General features: G+C 37.2%; 1 protein-coding gene across 4 annotated transcripts in view; it reads left to right on the top strand.

Annotated features, from left to right (window-relative positions):
- The window catches only part of LOC138031280 (transmembrane and coiled-coil domains protein 1-like), a 38,185-nt gene that overhangs the window by 791 nt on the left and 22,394 nt on the right, over window positions 1–15,000 (top strand). The window contains exons 1-8 of one of the 4 annotated variants that reach the window (XM_068878976.1): window positions 810–1,041; window positions 5,841–5,978; window positions 7,311–7,384; window positions 9,367–9,470; window positions 10,354–10,540; window positions 11,694–11,765; window positions 13,513–13,597; window positions 14,463–14,520. In XM_068878976.1, coding sequence (XP_068735077.1) covers window positions 1,005–1,041; window positions 5,841–5,978; window positions 7,311–7,384; window positions 9,367–9,470; window positions 10,354–10,540; window positions 11,694–11,765; window positions 13,513–13,597; window positions 14,463–14,520 — 755 coding nt within the window. In that variant the 5' untranslated portion in view covers window positions 810–1,004. Of the gene's footprint in view, window positions 1–809; window positions 1,042–1,373; window positions 1,491–1,516; window positions 1,700–5,840; window positions 5,979–7,310; window positions 7,385–9,366; window positions 9,471–10,353; window positions 10,541–11,693; window positions 11,766–13,512; window positions 13,598–14,462; window positions 14,521–15,000 lie in introns of those variants that run through there. The other 3 variants (XM_068878979.1, XM_068878978.1, XM_068878975.1) reach the window with 3 other exon arrangements.

Raw genomic sequence — 15,000 nt, 5'->3', positions numbered from 1 at the left:
AACAACAACATGCAACAACAACAACAACAGGTTTATACATAAAACCAATTCTTGAAACAAATTATTGAAGAAAAATTGATAACATTTGACTTTGCAAGGGATGGAGCGCGCATTCTTTCAATATCAGGACTCATCAAATGATACGCAAACTGGTACAAATAACTTTTTTTTCCTTTACAAAAACAACAAAACCGACTCGGAATTTGTTGTTTAACGGCACTTGTAGGATGAAGATACGTATCGTTTCTCTAAGTAATTAAGGCAGGTGATGTTGAGAAAGCGGCAAATTTGTTCAGTCCTTTTTAACGGACGTGCAGACACGAAATGCGACAAATAAGCTAAGCGACAAGTCGTTCTGTCAAATTTGTAGGAAAAATATGCTAGGGTATGAAAAATGACCCCAGTTCGATCGTCACAGGAAATGGTGTCACGCCACGTAATTATCGGACCTGGGGTTTCTCGAAAGTCCCGAAAACTCTTCGGGACGGAAAAGCTATTTGTGAAACTGCTAACCCCTTGTTTTAGAAAGCCGATCTTTTAACCTGTTTTCAAGGCAACAAAAATAAAAATGGCTGTGAAGTTTGACGACTTAAGTCCTCTCCGTTCTTGAGATACAAAGGAAATTTTGATACCCGAAAATGGCCCGTAAAGTCTTAGGACTTTCGAGAAACCGGCCGAGCCCCTAAAGGAAAGGCGGAAAAAAAGAAAAGTCCTTGAGGGAAAAAATTACATTTAAACCAATGTGAAAGACGTGATCTCGAAAAAATACTGCGCCATTCGAGTTTAACTATACCGCGCTGCATTGTGGGAAAGTGAGAATAAACAGTTAAAAATTGTTATACCTTTTTTCTTTGCGAAAAGAACAGGATATTAGGTCTCTGAAAACGTGAAATTTATGCTATGATAACTCTGTTCTTCAACGGTGATTTGCCTTGGTCGAGAAAAGGAACTGTAGAAACGCTGTATTGGACGAGAAAATCTCTGTGTTGTGTGATGTAACAGCGATGTCGAAAGTACCTCCATCTCCGAGATACGTTCGAGGTTAGCTAATTAAGCAGAAACGTCCTCCTTTATTTTACTTTAGATCATTTTAATATTACTGATTGCTAAAAGTCTTTAACCTTGTGCTAAAATTACCATTATTTAGTTATTGAGTTTTATCACGGGTTGAATTAGGGAAATGAATCGATATGTTTTTTTAACAGAGATTTAATGTGGAGATCAAGTCGTTTTTTCAACCAGTTTAATAATTATTAATCATGTGAACAACGTAGGCACGGATTTTGCCGATTTAACCTTTTTCAATACGAGCGCTCTCTTTTGGCCCAATGGTTACTGAGCATTCCCGATACGTGATATTATGACATTGCTGTCAAGATTTAAGACTGTGTGCTTGAATATTAAAACGTCCTCGTCATTTTGAACATGGCAGTTGTAAAATTGGGAATGGAGTCAGCTAAGTATATAATTGGATAGTTCTTTCGTCACAGGTAATTATTAATTCATGTATTGAGCTAGCAAAGAATTGGCGCCGCAAATAATTCGCCTTGAAAGTTTATTTTTGTAAATTGCGTGGATGATTTCAGTCGAAGAGAAGTTCATGCCCATCTAGCGCGTCCATGTTTGAATTGAACTCGATGTTAGCTCGTCCATGGAAGCTGAGAACTTATAATTACTCGATCGGGGTCGTCGATTTGAGGTAACAATACAAAGTTTGAAAATATCATTCCTTTTCAAGCGTTCTGGCTGATTATACTCGCAAGCAAGGCACTGAAATTATGCAATGTCTGCCGAGACGTCGACAAGCTTATATCATGTTAAGTTTATGTATTATCGCGAATATTTCCTGTATGGGATTATTTCTTGCATCATAACAGTACAAGCATGTAGAAGCTTATAGTTAAGCTCCCACGATTTCTTAGTATAACGCCGAGTTGTTCTGCATGGCTGCCCTCAAAACTAAACTGAATTACTTTTTTTTCGGCGATAGTTAATGATTTCTGCACTTGAAAATTTTTTATCATTCCTTGATAACTAACTAACCTTTCTCGATTAATTCTCTGACTCGTAATTTGGTTTTCGACTGCTTTTCGTCCGTTTTTTTTAGCAAACTCTCTCCCAACACAATGAAATTGTAAGTGATAATATAGTTGTCATTTTCCTGTGGCATTAATGATATTATTCCCAACAGTTATACAGTGAGCTGTTTTTCTGGGAGTCAGGATTAATTCACTGTTGCCTTCAAAGTAATTACATTTCACTCTCCTACACTGCTACAGCACATTTGATAAGATAACTTCGTCTGGAATTTATCAGCTGCTTGCATATATTGTACATTTTAACTGAGTTGACATGAAAAAGAAAAAAATATATATTTATATGTTTCTCCAATTTCATGTGTTGTTGGTAAAATATGATGCCAAGTTAATTAATTGTATCCACCATTTTGCATCGGAAACATCATTGGTTGGGTAAATCAACATGGTAAGTGTGGCACAAACAGAACTTTAGGTGTTACTAATATTCACTGAAAACAGCTGCACAGCATGGTTTTCATGAAAAAGAAAAAATATTTTTGATAGTTATAAGGTTTGGAAATTTCATTTTTGTTCTTACATACATTAGTTCATTTTGTTTGCATGCATGCAGGAATCACCTCTGAGATCATAGTTACTTTGATCTGAATATTTAGATAATTACCATATAATTTACATTACAATATTGCTTTGTTTTGAATGACTGGTATCAAGACATGATATCATATTAGCAGTCTGCATATACAAGAAATGCAATGCAAAGACTGCAGTAGATTTACTAGTTTAGGGTACATCTTGGCTTAGATCGATGCATGCATGTTGATCAATGTGCATCCAGATTACCATTTCTTGGTGTTGTACACAATTTCCTGCTACAGTAATGCAACAGAAAAAATGAATTGGCTAATTATATTTGTCCAGTACATGTATCAGAAAGAATAATAAAAAGTATTTAAATGTCCATAATGTTCGCTTAGTAGAATATATTCTATATACAAGGCTAAAAGTTAAAAAATTAAAATATTCAAACCAAACGTTTTCGGCTGTTTGCCATCATCAGGGTGAGTAATGATGGCAAACACCCGAAAACGTTTGGTTTGAATATTTTAATTTTTTAACTTTTAGCCTTGTATATAGAATATAAGTATTTAAATGTTATCATCTTTCCACAATCTAATGAATAGTTCTCAATCTGTTTTAGCTGTCAGTATCTACATGTACATGTAGTGTTTTTTCTAAAAAAAAGTGGAGGTTTTTCTGTGGTGGACTGTGTCAAATAATGCACCTTAATTTAAATGTGATTTGCTACACAGGGTATATGTACCCTTGTAGTTTTATTGCTACATATAGTTGAGTAATTATCTGATTTTTATAATTTAAGAATTAAGATGTAGATTAAATGTCAATGTGTAGGTTTGATATTTAAAATTTTTATGATCTTCATACATCGCAATTAGCATAACAACCGTGGCACAACAACTTTTAATGAACATGAGTAATTCATGTGGCATTACATAATAGAATTAAGCTTAATTATTAACGCTCCCACGACCTAATATTTCTTATTTTATAATCTGAATCATCATATCATCTGAGGCACACATAAAAAAAAAAAAATTAATATGCAATTTGAATGTGTCACCACTTCTTAGTTGATGGTTGAAAAGATTCAAAATAATGTACTGCAATTTTTTTCCAAATTCACCATAGTCAATGTTTCCCTCTTCTGGATGAACAAAGGATTTATGTCATACGTTCAGGAAAACACACAAGAAACATGTGATTTGATTTTGACATAAAAAAAATGAGATAAATATGTTGGAATTAAAAAAAATTCACTTGCCATATGGGCTTTTAGCTACTTCTTTTGCCTTTACCAAATTGGTTGCATAATTATGTAGTAACCAAATTTCCATTTCTGTTTGATTTCTGGGCTGCAGACTGGTTTAACAAAAAAAAGAACAGACCTATCTGAATCAGTTGACATTTTTTATGCTATTGTAAAGGTATCCCTCCACTTCTGTTGTTATGATTCGGACTTAAAGTAAATGGAGGCTAACTTGACAACCATCCGGTTCTACATGTATTAGACTTAATGCGCAAATTTAGTGTATACCACACAAGCGAATATAGTGCTCTCTGCACACACTAATTGGCTAACTTGGAGGTGATTAGTAACTAAGTACTTAACATCTCTCTGTAGATTCACTTTTTATTTTAATAGCTTGTGTCGTATATACCTACAGTACTTAAACAATGAGTTATTCACCTCAGTGTCGGTCAAAGTGGTGGATATTTACCTCACCGATTCTCATCTCGGTAAACATCAACCATTGTTACAGCTGTATATACCTATAGTAGAATGTCACTCATCAAAACAAGCACGTTGATTGGTTGATTCTTGGTCAAATGTCCCTGATCAAATTCAAATGTATCCCGACTGGGATACAATTCTGCAGTTGTTGCCCACTCTGGATGTTTTGCTGCCATTGTTGACGGAAAAGTCTAAATGTATAACAAAGCACGTAATGTCTCGCAGGAAACTAGTAATTTATAGTTTCCCTTGAGTCCTTCGTCGAGGGAAACATCAGGACTCTCTGGAAAACAGAACTACAGTAACTGTTTCCCTCAGGACCAATTACATTGTATATTAAGTGTATAGTACCACTCAGGGCTCGAAATTAACGAAAAAATCCAGTCGCATTTTGCGATAAGATACGAAAATTTAGTCGCAATTTCGCAAATTTTAGTCGCAAAATGGCCGCGCTACATTGTGTTGTAAGTGGTTTAGCAAAAAATATGAGCCCGCAATACTTGTGTGTAAAGAAACCGCTGAAAATGGCGAATGATCGAAGGAATGGAGCTGTGCACGTAACGTTGCAGCTAAATTACTCGACACGGCTAACGCTCGAAACGTCAGCTTTTAGAATCTCTGTACGGTGGCCAATATACATTATCAACTCCGTTGATAAAACCAAAGTTTTGTAAATTACTCGACAATTACGCTATCTTCAGAGAAAATTTACAGCGAGAAACAAAATAATTTTGCATTTACTAAATTTATTTGTTTCGAAAGAGCGAAGATGACAACAAGTCGCAAATTTGCGACTTCTCCAGATATTTTAGTCGCAAAGGGAAAAATTTAGTCGCAAATGCGACTGTATTGGTCGCAATTTCGAGCCCTGCCACTCCGGTGAATAACAATATTATTATTGTTAAATAAGCCTCACTTTTAATTGTTTCATATGTCTTTTCTTTTGTGTTAAAAATATATTTATAATACATGTGCAAGAATCAAATTTTATAAAAACTGTAACCAGCAACTGAAAGTGCAAATAAAGTGTTGTTATTTGAGGGGTGCAGGGATAGCGCAGTGGTGAGGGTACTCGCCTCCCACCAATGTGGCCTGGGGTCAATTCCCAGACTCAGCGTCATATGTGGGTTGAGGTTGTTGGTTCTCTGCTCTGAGCTCCAAGAGGTTTTTCTCCGGGTACTCCGGTTTTCCCCTCTCCTCAAAAACCAATATTTGATTTGATCTGAGTTAATTTCATTAGTGTCCCCAATTAGTACTCTTGTGCTAAATCATTGACACTTAATTAAACAAAGTTATTATTGTAGCTCAAATACTGTACAATGTACTGTATGCAGATTTCCTTCAAATTCACGCAGTCATGTGGATAGTCATCGAACTCTCCTTATATTTTTGGGTTTTAGAGAATGCATCAACTAGTCCTTTTTATTAGTCCTCTTACAACCACGCAAAAACCATGTCCCCTTACTAAATCATTACTTTCTGTCATGCAGGGCTTCGTGTGCAACTGGCTCACAAGGCACCCAGATCACTAAACGGTAGTGCTACGTCGTTATCGTCATTGGACACGTCTCCCCCACCGGCAGCTGGGTCCCGCTCTCCTTCCTCTCCTCGAGGCACCAAGTCATTTGGTAAGATGTTTTATGTAATGCCTGCCTGCAGTATACTACTGAAGATGCAAAGCTTTGAATTCTCAAGATTTTCAAACACTTAAAACAAATAAACGACAAAAAAAAGAGACAGTAAGAAATGTACAGGACGTAATGTATGGTTGACAGCATGTTCTGCAGTTGAGAAAAGAGCTCAAGTGTATTTTTGTTGAATTGTCACCGGGGGATTTATAGATACGGAGGGAAATACAGTTGCAAAAACTGACCAGTGTTTTGAGCGTACCGGTACATGTATTTAAAGCCTTATGTAGCATATAGCATATCCTGGATTATGGTAATGTGAATAGAGATATAGAAAGAACCACAAACTATTATTTTAGAAGATTGTTACATTTCAAATTTTGGTCTGTGTATCATTAGCACCCAAATAAAGTCAAATTGCCTTGTTTATGCAGCTGCGCTTTCAGATAATACTTTTTGTTTCTGTTACAGGACAGTCCTGTGCAAAAGTATTAATTAGAGTTGACAGTCTCTTTCGAGTCTCAATTCTTGGCTCGATCATCGATTCACTGAAAACTGATCATGACATAAGTATGAAGCTGTGTGGCATAAGAAAATTAATACTGTGAATTAATGATTTTGGAGGGATGATTTCCTAAGTACTGAAAGGTTACGTCAGCTTTTGCAGTCAAATCTTAATTTTGATTTGGTTAATCCAGTCTGTGATCTTCATACACGTACATGTATGTACAGGTGAGAATGCATAAATGCTATTAAAGGGGCTAGGTCACGCAATTTTCAGCAATTTCAGCACTGATCGAATGGACATAGAATTAACTAAAATATCAAAATAACTGTTCAAAACTATAGAAGAACTCTAACAAAACACAAGGAAGCCAAGAAGGGACGTGGAGGGACAAAACTGAAGAGGATTGAAATGGATTGAATTTGGGTAAATTTGAAAAACGTCGGCCCACCTTTTTTCCAATTTAAATCAGTCTACATGTATATCAAAATGTCATTTATACAGCTGGAAAAGCATTCTCAGTTGTTACATGTGGCCGTGATTTTGCAAATGAAAGACGCTTGCTCTGTCAATTTGACGTTTAGAGCTCATAATTAACAAAATTAAACAAAATTACCTAAAATAGCATGACCTAGCCCCTTTAAGGCATCTTGTTTGATGTATTATGTAGCACTCATTCTGTTAACGTATACATGTATAATGTATGTCAATGCATAATGTCTGCATGTCAATGCAGTAATGCATGCATGTCAATGCGTAATGTGTAGTGTACATACATGTATTGACATACAGGAATTCAGTTGTTTCCTTTTTGCAACATTCTGTAGGTCTCCAATTGCTTCATGTACTTGGGAGGAATAAAGAGAATCATGGAACACACAGTGGAAAAGAAGATTCAGAGGTATAGCATGAACGCTGCCAGAATCATAGCATTGAGCATATTTAAGAGGGAAATGGTTATGAAAATTTCTTTGTTGTAGGTTTTTGTTCGCCTTGACCGTGCACAAAACACAATAGTATTGTTGTTTACTCCGTACTGCCAGGAACTAACCAATAAAGACATGTTGGTTACGCAATTCATGCGTAGTATATGAGTGCAAAACAAAAGATTATGCATGGTCATGGACTTTCCAACCTAAATCTTGGCCTCTTTGTTTGCTCCTTTGATGTTTGCCGAGCTTTAAAACCAGTCCCCTCTGTTAACTATGAAATGAGTTGATCAACTAGGTTGATATGGTAAATAATTTACCATATCAACCCAGTTGAGCATAAGCCCTTCATCACATCAAATTCAAAGATGTAAGCTGCCAAATTTTGTTTCGGTGGTCAATTTACCACATCAACGCAGTTGATAAACCCATTTCTGTGGTAATTGTAATTACCCCAAAATTCTTGAATCTGATTGGTTATCAACAGCCCTGATTTCAGCATTAACATGCACCTCATCTTGCGTGCACTTAGGGACGGTACCTACTAATTAAAGATATTTTTGCCCCTGTGTGTGATTATGCAGGAAAGGTAGATCTTAACAAGTGTTATTGGAATCCAAAAAGAAAATTGGGGGTAACCATGGATTTTTCAAAGATAATTCATGAACAATATTTGTAAAAAGCTTTAAAATACAAAGCAATGTATGGCATTCTTTCGCAAATTGAAGCTTAATTATCTCTCAAAAATGCATGGTTACCCACGATTTTCTTTTTGGATACCAAGAGTACTTACTAAGATCTACTTTTTCCGGATAGTTTCAAACCGCGTAAAAATATCCCTGTATTAGTAAGCATCACCGATAGGGAATCCGAGTATCACGAGATGCGCAGAACATATGCGCAATAACAATAGTAGGCACCATCCTTAAGTTGTACTCAAATTGTTTAACTTTAACCAGAACTATGAAAAAAACTAAGAAAAGCTCAGCAGATTTAAAGCCATTTGATCACCGTATTCTGTCAAATGTTTTTTAAATTACTTGCCCGATTACTCCCTGAATTGTACTTCACTCAGTCCTATTACTATTACTAATCATTCTCCACCACCGTAGCGCCACAGTTTCCTTAGAAAAATAAACCCATGTATCAATTTGTATCAGGAGCATTAAGGCTGGTTATAGGTTTCGTTGTCACGTCTTTACCATTTTTGTGATGCTAATAGGCATAGAAGACTGGTCTAATAACAGCCTTAACACTAGCTTAAACACGAGGACGCACTATAAAATTTATGGTGCCAAATAGGCATATGCAAATGACTTATCAATCAACCGTGGATGCAGCTGAGCTCTGTGATAATTTGTGCAATAAAAAAAAGCCCCTTATGGCAATGTGTCCGTAATATGTTATAAATGTTATGTGTCATCCTTTTTTTATTAATCCCAGTCCCTTTTTCTTGTGCTAGAAATTTGTTTTAGGGCTTCTGTCTCGATCTGTTTCTGTTTGTTAATTACCATCTTAGATAATTAATCAGTCGTTCTTGAATGAATTAGAACAAAAGCAGTGCTTGTCAAGCCACCCCTTTTATAGTGTGTTTTCGTGTTTAAATCACACCATAAATGAATATAAAATATTCTAAATTGCAAATAGTATAGGCTGGCGAGAAATTAAAGTAAATCAAACGTCATTGATTTAATAAATTAATGCCATAATAATTTAATTGTTGTATGGTGAATTAATGCAATAATAATTTAATACCACATTAATTTAATAATATTCTTTTTGTAAATCAGAGGCACCAGTAATATAGGTGGGACATTAAAATGATTTTAAACAAAATATGTATTATTTTTGTAGGAAATCATCTTCTACTTTAAGATGACCTTTAATTTTATTTTATTTCATACTTGTAACTATCTTGTAATAATGCTTGCTCGGGTTCTCTGTCTACATGTAGGCTGAAGATAGCGGAAGAAATCAAGGAAGTGTGCCAATAGATAAACACAAGAAACAATTTTCTCAAGTGCTGGCTGAAATACGTGAAAGGGCGATGCCATCATCGTAAGTAAATAAATAAATAAATAAATAAATAAATAAATAAATAAATAATAATGTTTTTACCTTTGCCGTTTGACACGCAAGTCACCTGGGGCCCGTTTCTCGAAAGTCCCGAAAACTTTTCGGGCCCGAAAAGCTATTTGTGAAATTGCCAACCGCTTGTTTTGGAAAGCCGATCTTTTAACACGTTTTCAAGCTAACTAAAAAGAAACATGTCTGTGGAGTTAGACGACTTAAAACCTCTCCGTTCTTGAAAGACAAAGGGAATTGTGACACCCGTAAAGTTTCGGGACTTTCGTGAAACGTGCCCCTGATCCTTCGTTAGAGATAGAGGGGCAATTAGAGGGGGCTGCCCCACCTGAGCAAAACGTCACCTCAAAATATTACTTTGCAATATCGTAGGTCTTTCGCGATTATTCCATCGTTTAAGTACTACAATGTGGACAAAGTATCCTAAAAATAAATTGGTACGAGCGGTTTCAGAGTGAAAATAGAGAATGAATGTTTCATCTTTTTACGCTCGCGTTGTCCTCAAAACCTCAAATTTGGTGATTTCACGCCGTTCTTAAGCAGAGTGCCGCGAAAATATGCGCCAAAATTCGTGCCGCACGGCAACATGATTATTTTTCCTCTTTTGACCAATGATATCATTGTTTTGTGTCATTGTCGTTGCCGTAGCGGTCCTCAGTAGGTAGAAATATATGTGTTTTATGGGGGATGGGGGTGGGGGGCTAACATTCACTTCAGCAACCTACAATAGCTCCTAAGCAGTAATAACTGCGATGTTTGGTGAAAACGCCTGAAAGTTTCATGGAGCCAAAAATAATTTTAAAAAGGTAATTTTGCGAGTGAGGTTAGAATTAAAATTGGGGTGAAATTTCATTAGGCTTGGCAGACGCCGCAGCAAGACTCACGAGGCGCAGTCTGCTGACAATCGTAACCGTGCCGAAAGTGACAGCGGTGTCCGCCCCAGGGGACCCAGCATTGTTAGCATGCCAGACCAGCTACCTCGAGGAAGAAGCGGAACAGGGTTGTCATTAAACGAGGCAGACGATTCTGCAGATGTGGATTCTGTATGTACAAAAAAAATTAAGATCTTTTGATCTATGTAAATGTGGACATAGATGTTTGTAGTGCGAAGAACGTTCATTAGGAAAAAAACCAGGTAGTACAGGTTGTACCATGGAGCAATAGGCCATTTCCGAGTTCGTCTGCCTCCTCTTCAAAGCGAATCTAAGTGCGTAGTTTTTGTGATGGTAATTAGTTCCACTTTACATATGAATGAAAACTAATTTTCATAAGAAAAACTTTGCACTTAGACTCGCTTTGAAGAGGAGGCAGATATGAACTCGGAAATGGCCTATTACATTGAAGCAGTGTTAGGCTCCATAATCATAAGTCGCGTCTTTTACTGTCACAGTGGTGACAGCAATTCTTCTTTCTAAATCATTAAATGACCATTTCCCAGTTTTCTTGATAGCTCGATCAGTCAAACACTGCACCGAAGCCATGGTTTCAAATCTGATTTTTTCAGATTTTGTTCTCGTTAATGCTTAATTTAGGTCTGTAGGAGCGATGTTCAAAATCTCAACATGCTTCTTTGCATAGTTCAAAAGTAACATCAATTAAATGTTTAGTCGTTTCATTGAGGCACAATCCTTTCCGGGATTGTAACGAACTTACATAATGACTTATGAACCCCCATGTAGTTGCCTTGATAGCTCGAGTGGTAGAGCGTTGAACCGGTATTTGATGAGAACTGTTTGAGAATATGATGAATCACTCTTTGTTAAAGGGGCTATGTCACGTTATTTTAGGGTGTTTCGGGGAGATCTTTGGTTAATCACGTGTTTAAACTCGAAAATCATGGTAATGTGGAATTCCTCTACTGATAAAATTATCGTTTTGTCACATACAAGATGATTCGGAGCAAAAACGACCTTTATCCAGGCGATAATTTGCCATACACTTGAAAAACGTCGGGCCTACTTTTTTCCACAAGATCATCCAAATGCATTCTGTTTCAATCTTGTCCGTTTGTGTCCATCCATGAGTCTCTTTCCTTTTGCTTTAGTTTTTTTTATGTTGTTCAACAATTTGAAGTGGTTATCGTAATGTTTCATTCTACTTTTTGGGCTTTTTGGGTGTCATGATTACATCATTTCACGTGACACAGGCCCATTTAGGAACTCTTACTGCAAACATTAAAATATGTGATCTTTTTAGCTGGATGGTACTTTAAGCTCTCATGAAAAAGGAAGCACAGATGAAGTAGATGGGCAGATCATCGACTCTGAGGTAATAATATACACGAGGAACCATTGGTGGTGTCTGTCGTCTGTTTCTGTTTGAGAGAGAGGCTCAACGTAAACTTTGTGGAGTTTATGGCGCGGGAACAAGATTTTTCATTACCATGGCATACGAGTGTCCACCTATAACTGCACTGTGAACTTGTGAGGGTCTTCCAGGGCTTTTGGGGAACAAGGGAGCAAAGACAAAATATCTTAGGGAACAGGGGAACATAAACCATTTTATGGATCAAAAAGCTGGGAACAATTACTATAAGAAATTTTGGACAACGACTTTTTTGAACGTCAAACGACGTTCGCTAAAAACTAGGTAAAGACGTTTCGACCGAAAGCCTTCGGTCATTCTCGGTTTGAATTTGACAAAAAGCGATTATTTTTACCGGCTGTTCAAGTAAATGTTACCGGCTGTTTCGCTGAAATATTTACCGAAATTATCCAACGAATGTTCGTCTGTTCAAAGGTGAAATTACATTGCGTTTATGAGAAAATATTGCTTTCCCCCTCCAACCAATCCTGTGAAGATATCTGGCACATGTTATCGCTTCGAGAATATACTATTTGTTAAAGCAATTCATCTTGATTTTGCCAACTCATCCCTCGAAACGATGTCCGCCATGTTTCCTTCCCATTCCTCCCGCGGCCAGGGGAAACCCCCATAACCATTATTAAACGTTTACAACATGGTATCCACGCGTGGAAAACGACAGAAAGGTCTTTCGGAGTTAAGTTTTCAACCAAAGCGTCAGAAAAGCGGTGGCGAGTGAAAATCAATGAAATAGCATAACCTTCTTTCCTTTTGCTGAGTATTAAATAAATTGAGCAGGCGCTGGCACGCGACAGCGATCGATACGAACATCAAGTTAAGACTTGAGCTCGCTAGCCCGTGCAGGGGCAGGTAACAAAGTTACCTGCTATTTTTGGTTTTTTACCTCCTGTGCAAAAACTTAGCAAGAACCCTGTTCTCTACTCTGCACCGAGAGGTTTTCTCCGGGTACTCCGGCTTCCCCTCTCCTCAAAAACCAACATTTGACTTGATTTGCTTTAATTGTTAATTTCACTTTACAGTGTCCCCAATTAGTGCTCCAGCGCTAGAACGACTAGACACTTAAATAAAGTTCCTTTCTTTAAATTCCTTTTATAAGTACACGTGATCTCTGTGCGAGGCGAGGGACATTACGCAATTGAAACATAAATGTCCGGGATTTCTATATGTTCATTCCCCGCATTCTGATCTCTCTTTGAATGCCAAGCCTCCAGGAAAAGTCTCTTGTGATAGTCAGCTGCCTTGTCAACTATAATCAGGGTTCTCCCTACATGTAGTTTTCAGCACAACTGGTAAGGAACCTTTTCAAACCGGCAAAGCATTTTTTTAATGTTGGACGTTCTGCAACGGATAAGCGACTTCTGAGCGTTTGCTGGCGGTAATAAGTGCTCTTACAAGCGGTAAATTTTACAGGTTACCACCTGATAAGGAGAACCTTGTATAATGGCATGGTCAACGTCTTTATCAAGTTTTTAGTGAACGTCGTTTGACGATCAAAAAAGTCAGTGTCCAAAATTTCTTATAGTAATTATGCAAATGCCTGACTGCAATTTCAGCATATTTAGCTGAGAACAAGTTTGAAAGTATTTTCGGAAACAAGGGAACACGAGAAAATTCTGAAAGAGAGCGAGGGAAACCGCCTGGAAGGCCCTCATGCATATCTCGGCTGATGAAAGTCTTTTTGTTTTTGTAGAAACAAAGGCAGCGAGTCGAGTACTTGAATTATAAAATCAAGAAAACCAAGGATCAAATTCGACAATTGCAAGAGGAGAGAGACGGTATGGAACCATGCTAAATTACAAAACTCGATCTTGAGTGGCGGGCAATAAAGAAATCTTCTGGAGTTTCCTACTCGTCCTGCACTTTTTAGGACAACCGCTGTAAAGCAAAACCGCGTTTTCTTAGAGCAGCACCGCTGCCTTAACGTTGGCGCTGAACAAACAAAGATTTAGGATTAATTTTGAGTGTAGGGCACTTAAGCGCCTCAGCACTTTCTTGGGATACTTAGAGTTAACTTATGAGCAGTTGAGCGGAAAAAGCTTTCTACAGAGTAGAACAGCAAAGAGAAACTCGATAAAGGTGAGATACATTTATATGGCGATACTCACCGTTACGTCACCAATTGTCATAAATGTGCCATTCAGATCTAGAGATCTATTGGCTGTCGAAACAAAGGTTCTTTAGTTCTGTGGTTGGCAAGATTTCAAAAGAATTGTTTATAAAGCAGTGAATATAATGTGGAAAAACGGTTTCTTAAGGGAACATGAAGCTTACAGGCATTCATCACGCAAAGGGCAGGTCACGCGACAAAGTGAGATTGTCTGCGTTCAAACTTTTGATCTTAGCGGGAGATTATTTTTGTAATTAGTCTTGTCAATAACAGGGTCAGGAGTCAGAGTCAGAAGACATTTTATTTGCCAAATGAGCGATATAGATTTGCTAAAAAATATTCGTGGAAGTCTGTATGAAGTTTGCAAACACGTGTGTGGCAAAAAGCGCGATCACACACATTTGTAGAAATGCTTGGATTTCAATGTTGCCTCCACCATTCAATTTAAAAGCAGATTTCGAAATCTTCTCGCAAACACTGAATTTCGAGCTTTTCGCCCCTTTTTTTTACCTTTGTGTCAATTCTATCCACAGAATACGTCAAAGAATACTTAGAATCAACAGAGGGTTCTCATAAATCAGATAAATCAAAGTAAGTCAAAAATATCACTACTGTCTTTTTTTTGAAGGCGTCGGGTATTTTTTTAACCACTTTAATCTCTTTATAAATATCCCAGACAACTGCATCGTGTTTCCTTATAGAACATTAATTTTATTGTCCTCCGTAAGTTTCAAGAGCCAGATACACTAGCTGCCTTGCTTAATCCACCTAGAAAATTTGATGATATCCCATCTAAAAGATACTGTGATGTTAAACATGTATGGATACGTTGGCATTAAAGAGGCTGATCTTTACCGCTTGGGCATCAAGCAAGAAAGTTTAGTGAATGTCCACAAAACTGATGGTGCATTGTAGCACGTGTGTTCCGTGATTATTTTTAATATGAAAATGAATAGTAGTTAGTCACTTTCACCGTTAAGTCTTATGTTCGTCTGGACTTATCATTTTTTGTTCATATGACGAAAGTGTCAATCATTCCTATTTTACTTTTCTGCCACTTGTATTTCACTT

Source organism: Montipora capricornis, chromosome 14 (genome assembly GCF_036669925.1).
Source record: "Montipora capricornis isolate CH-2021 chromosome 14, ASM3666992v2, whole genome shotgun sequence".
Taxonomy (NCBI): domain Eukaryota; kingdom Metazoa; phylum Cnidaria; class Anthozoa; order Scleractinia; family Acroporidae; genus Montipora; species Montipora capricornis.
This window is presented reverse-complemented; position numbering and strand designations above follow the sequence as displayed.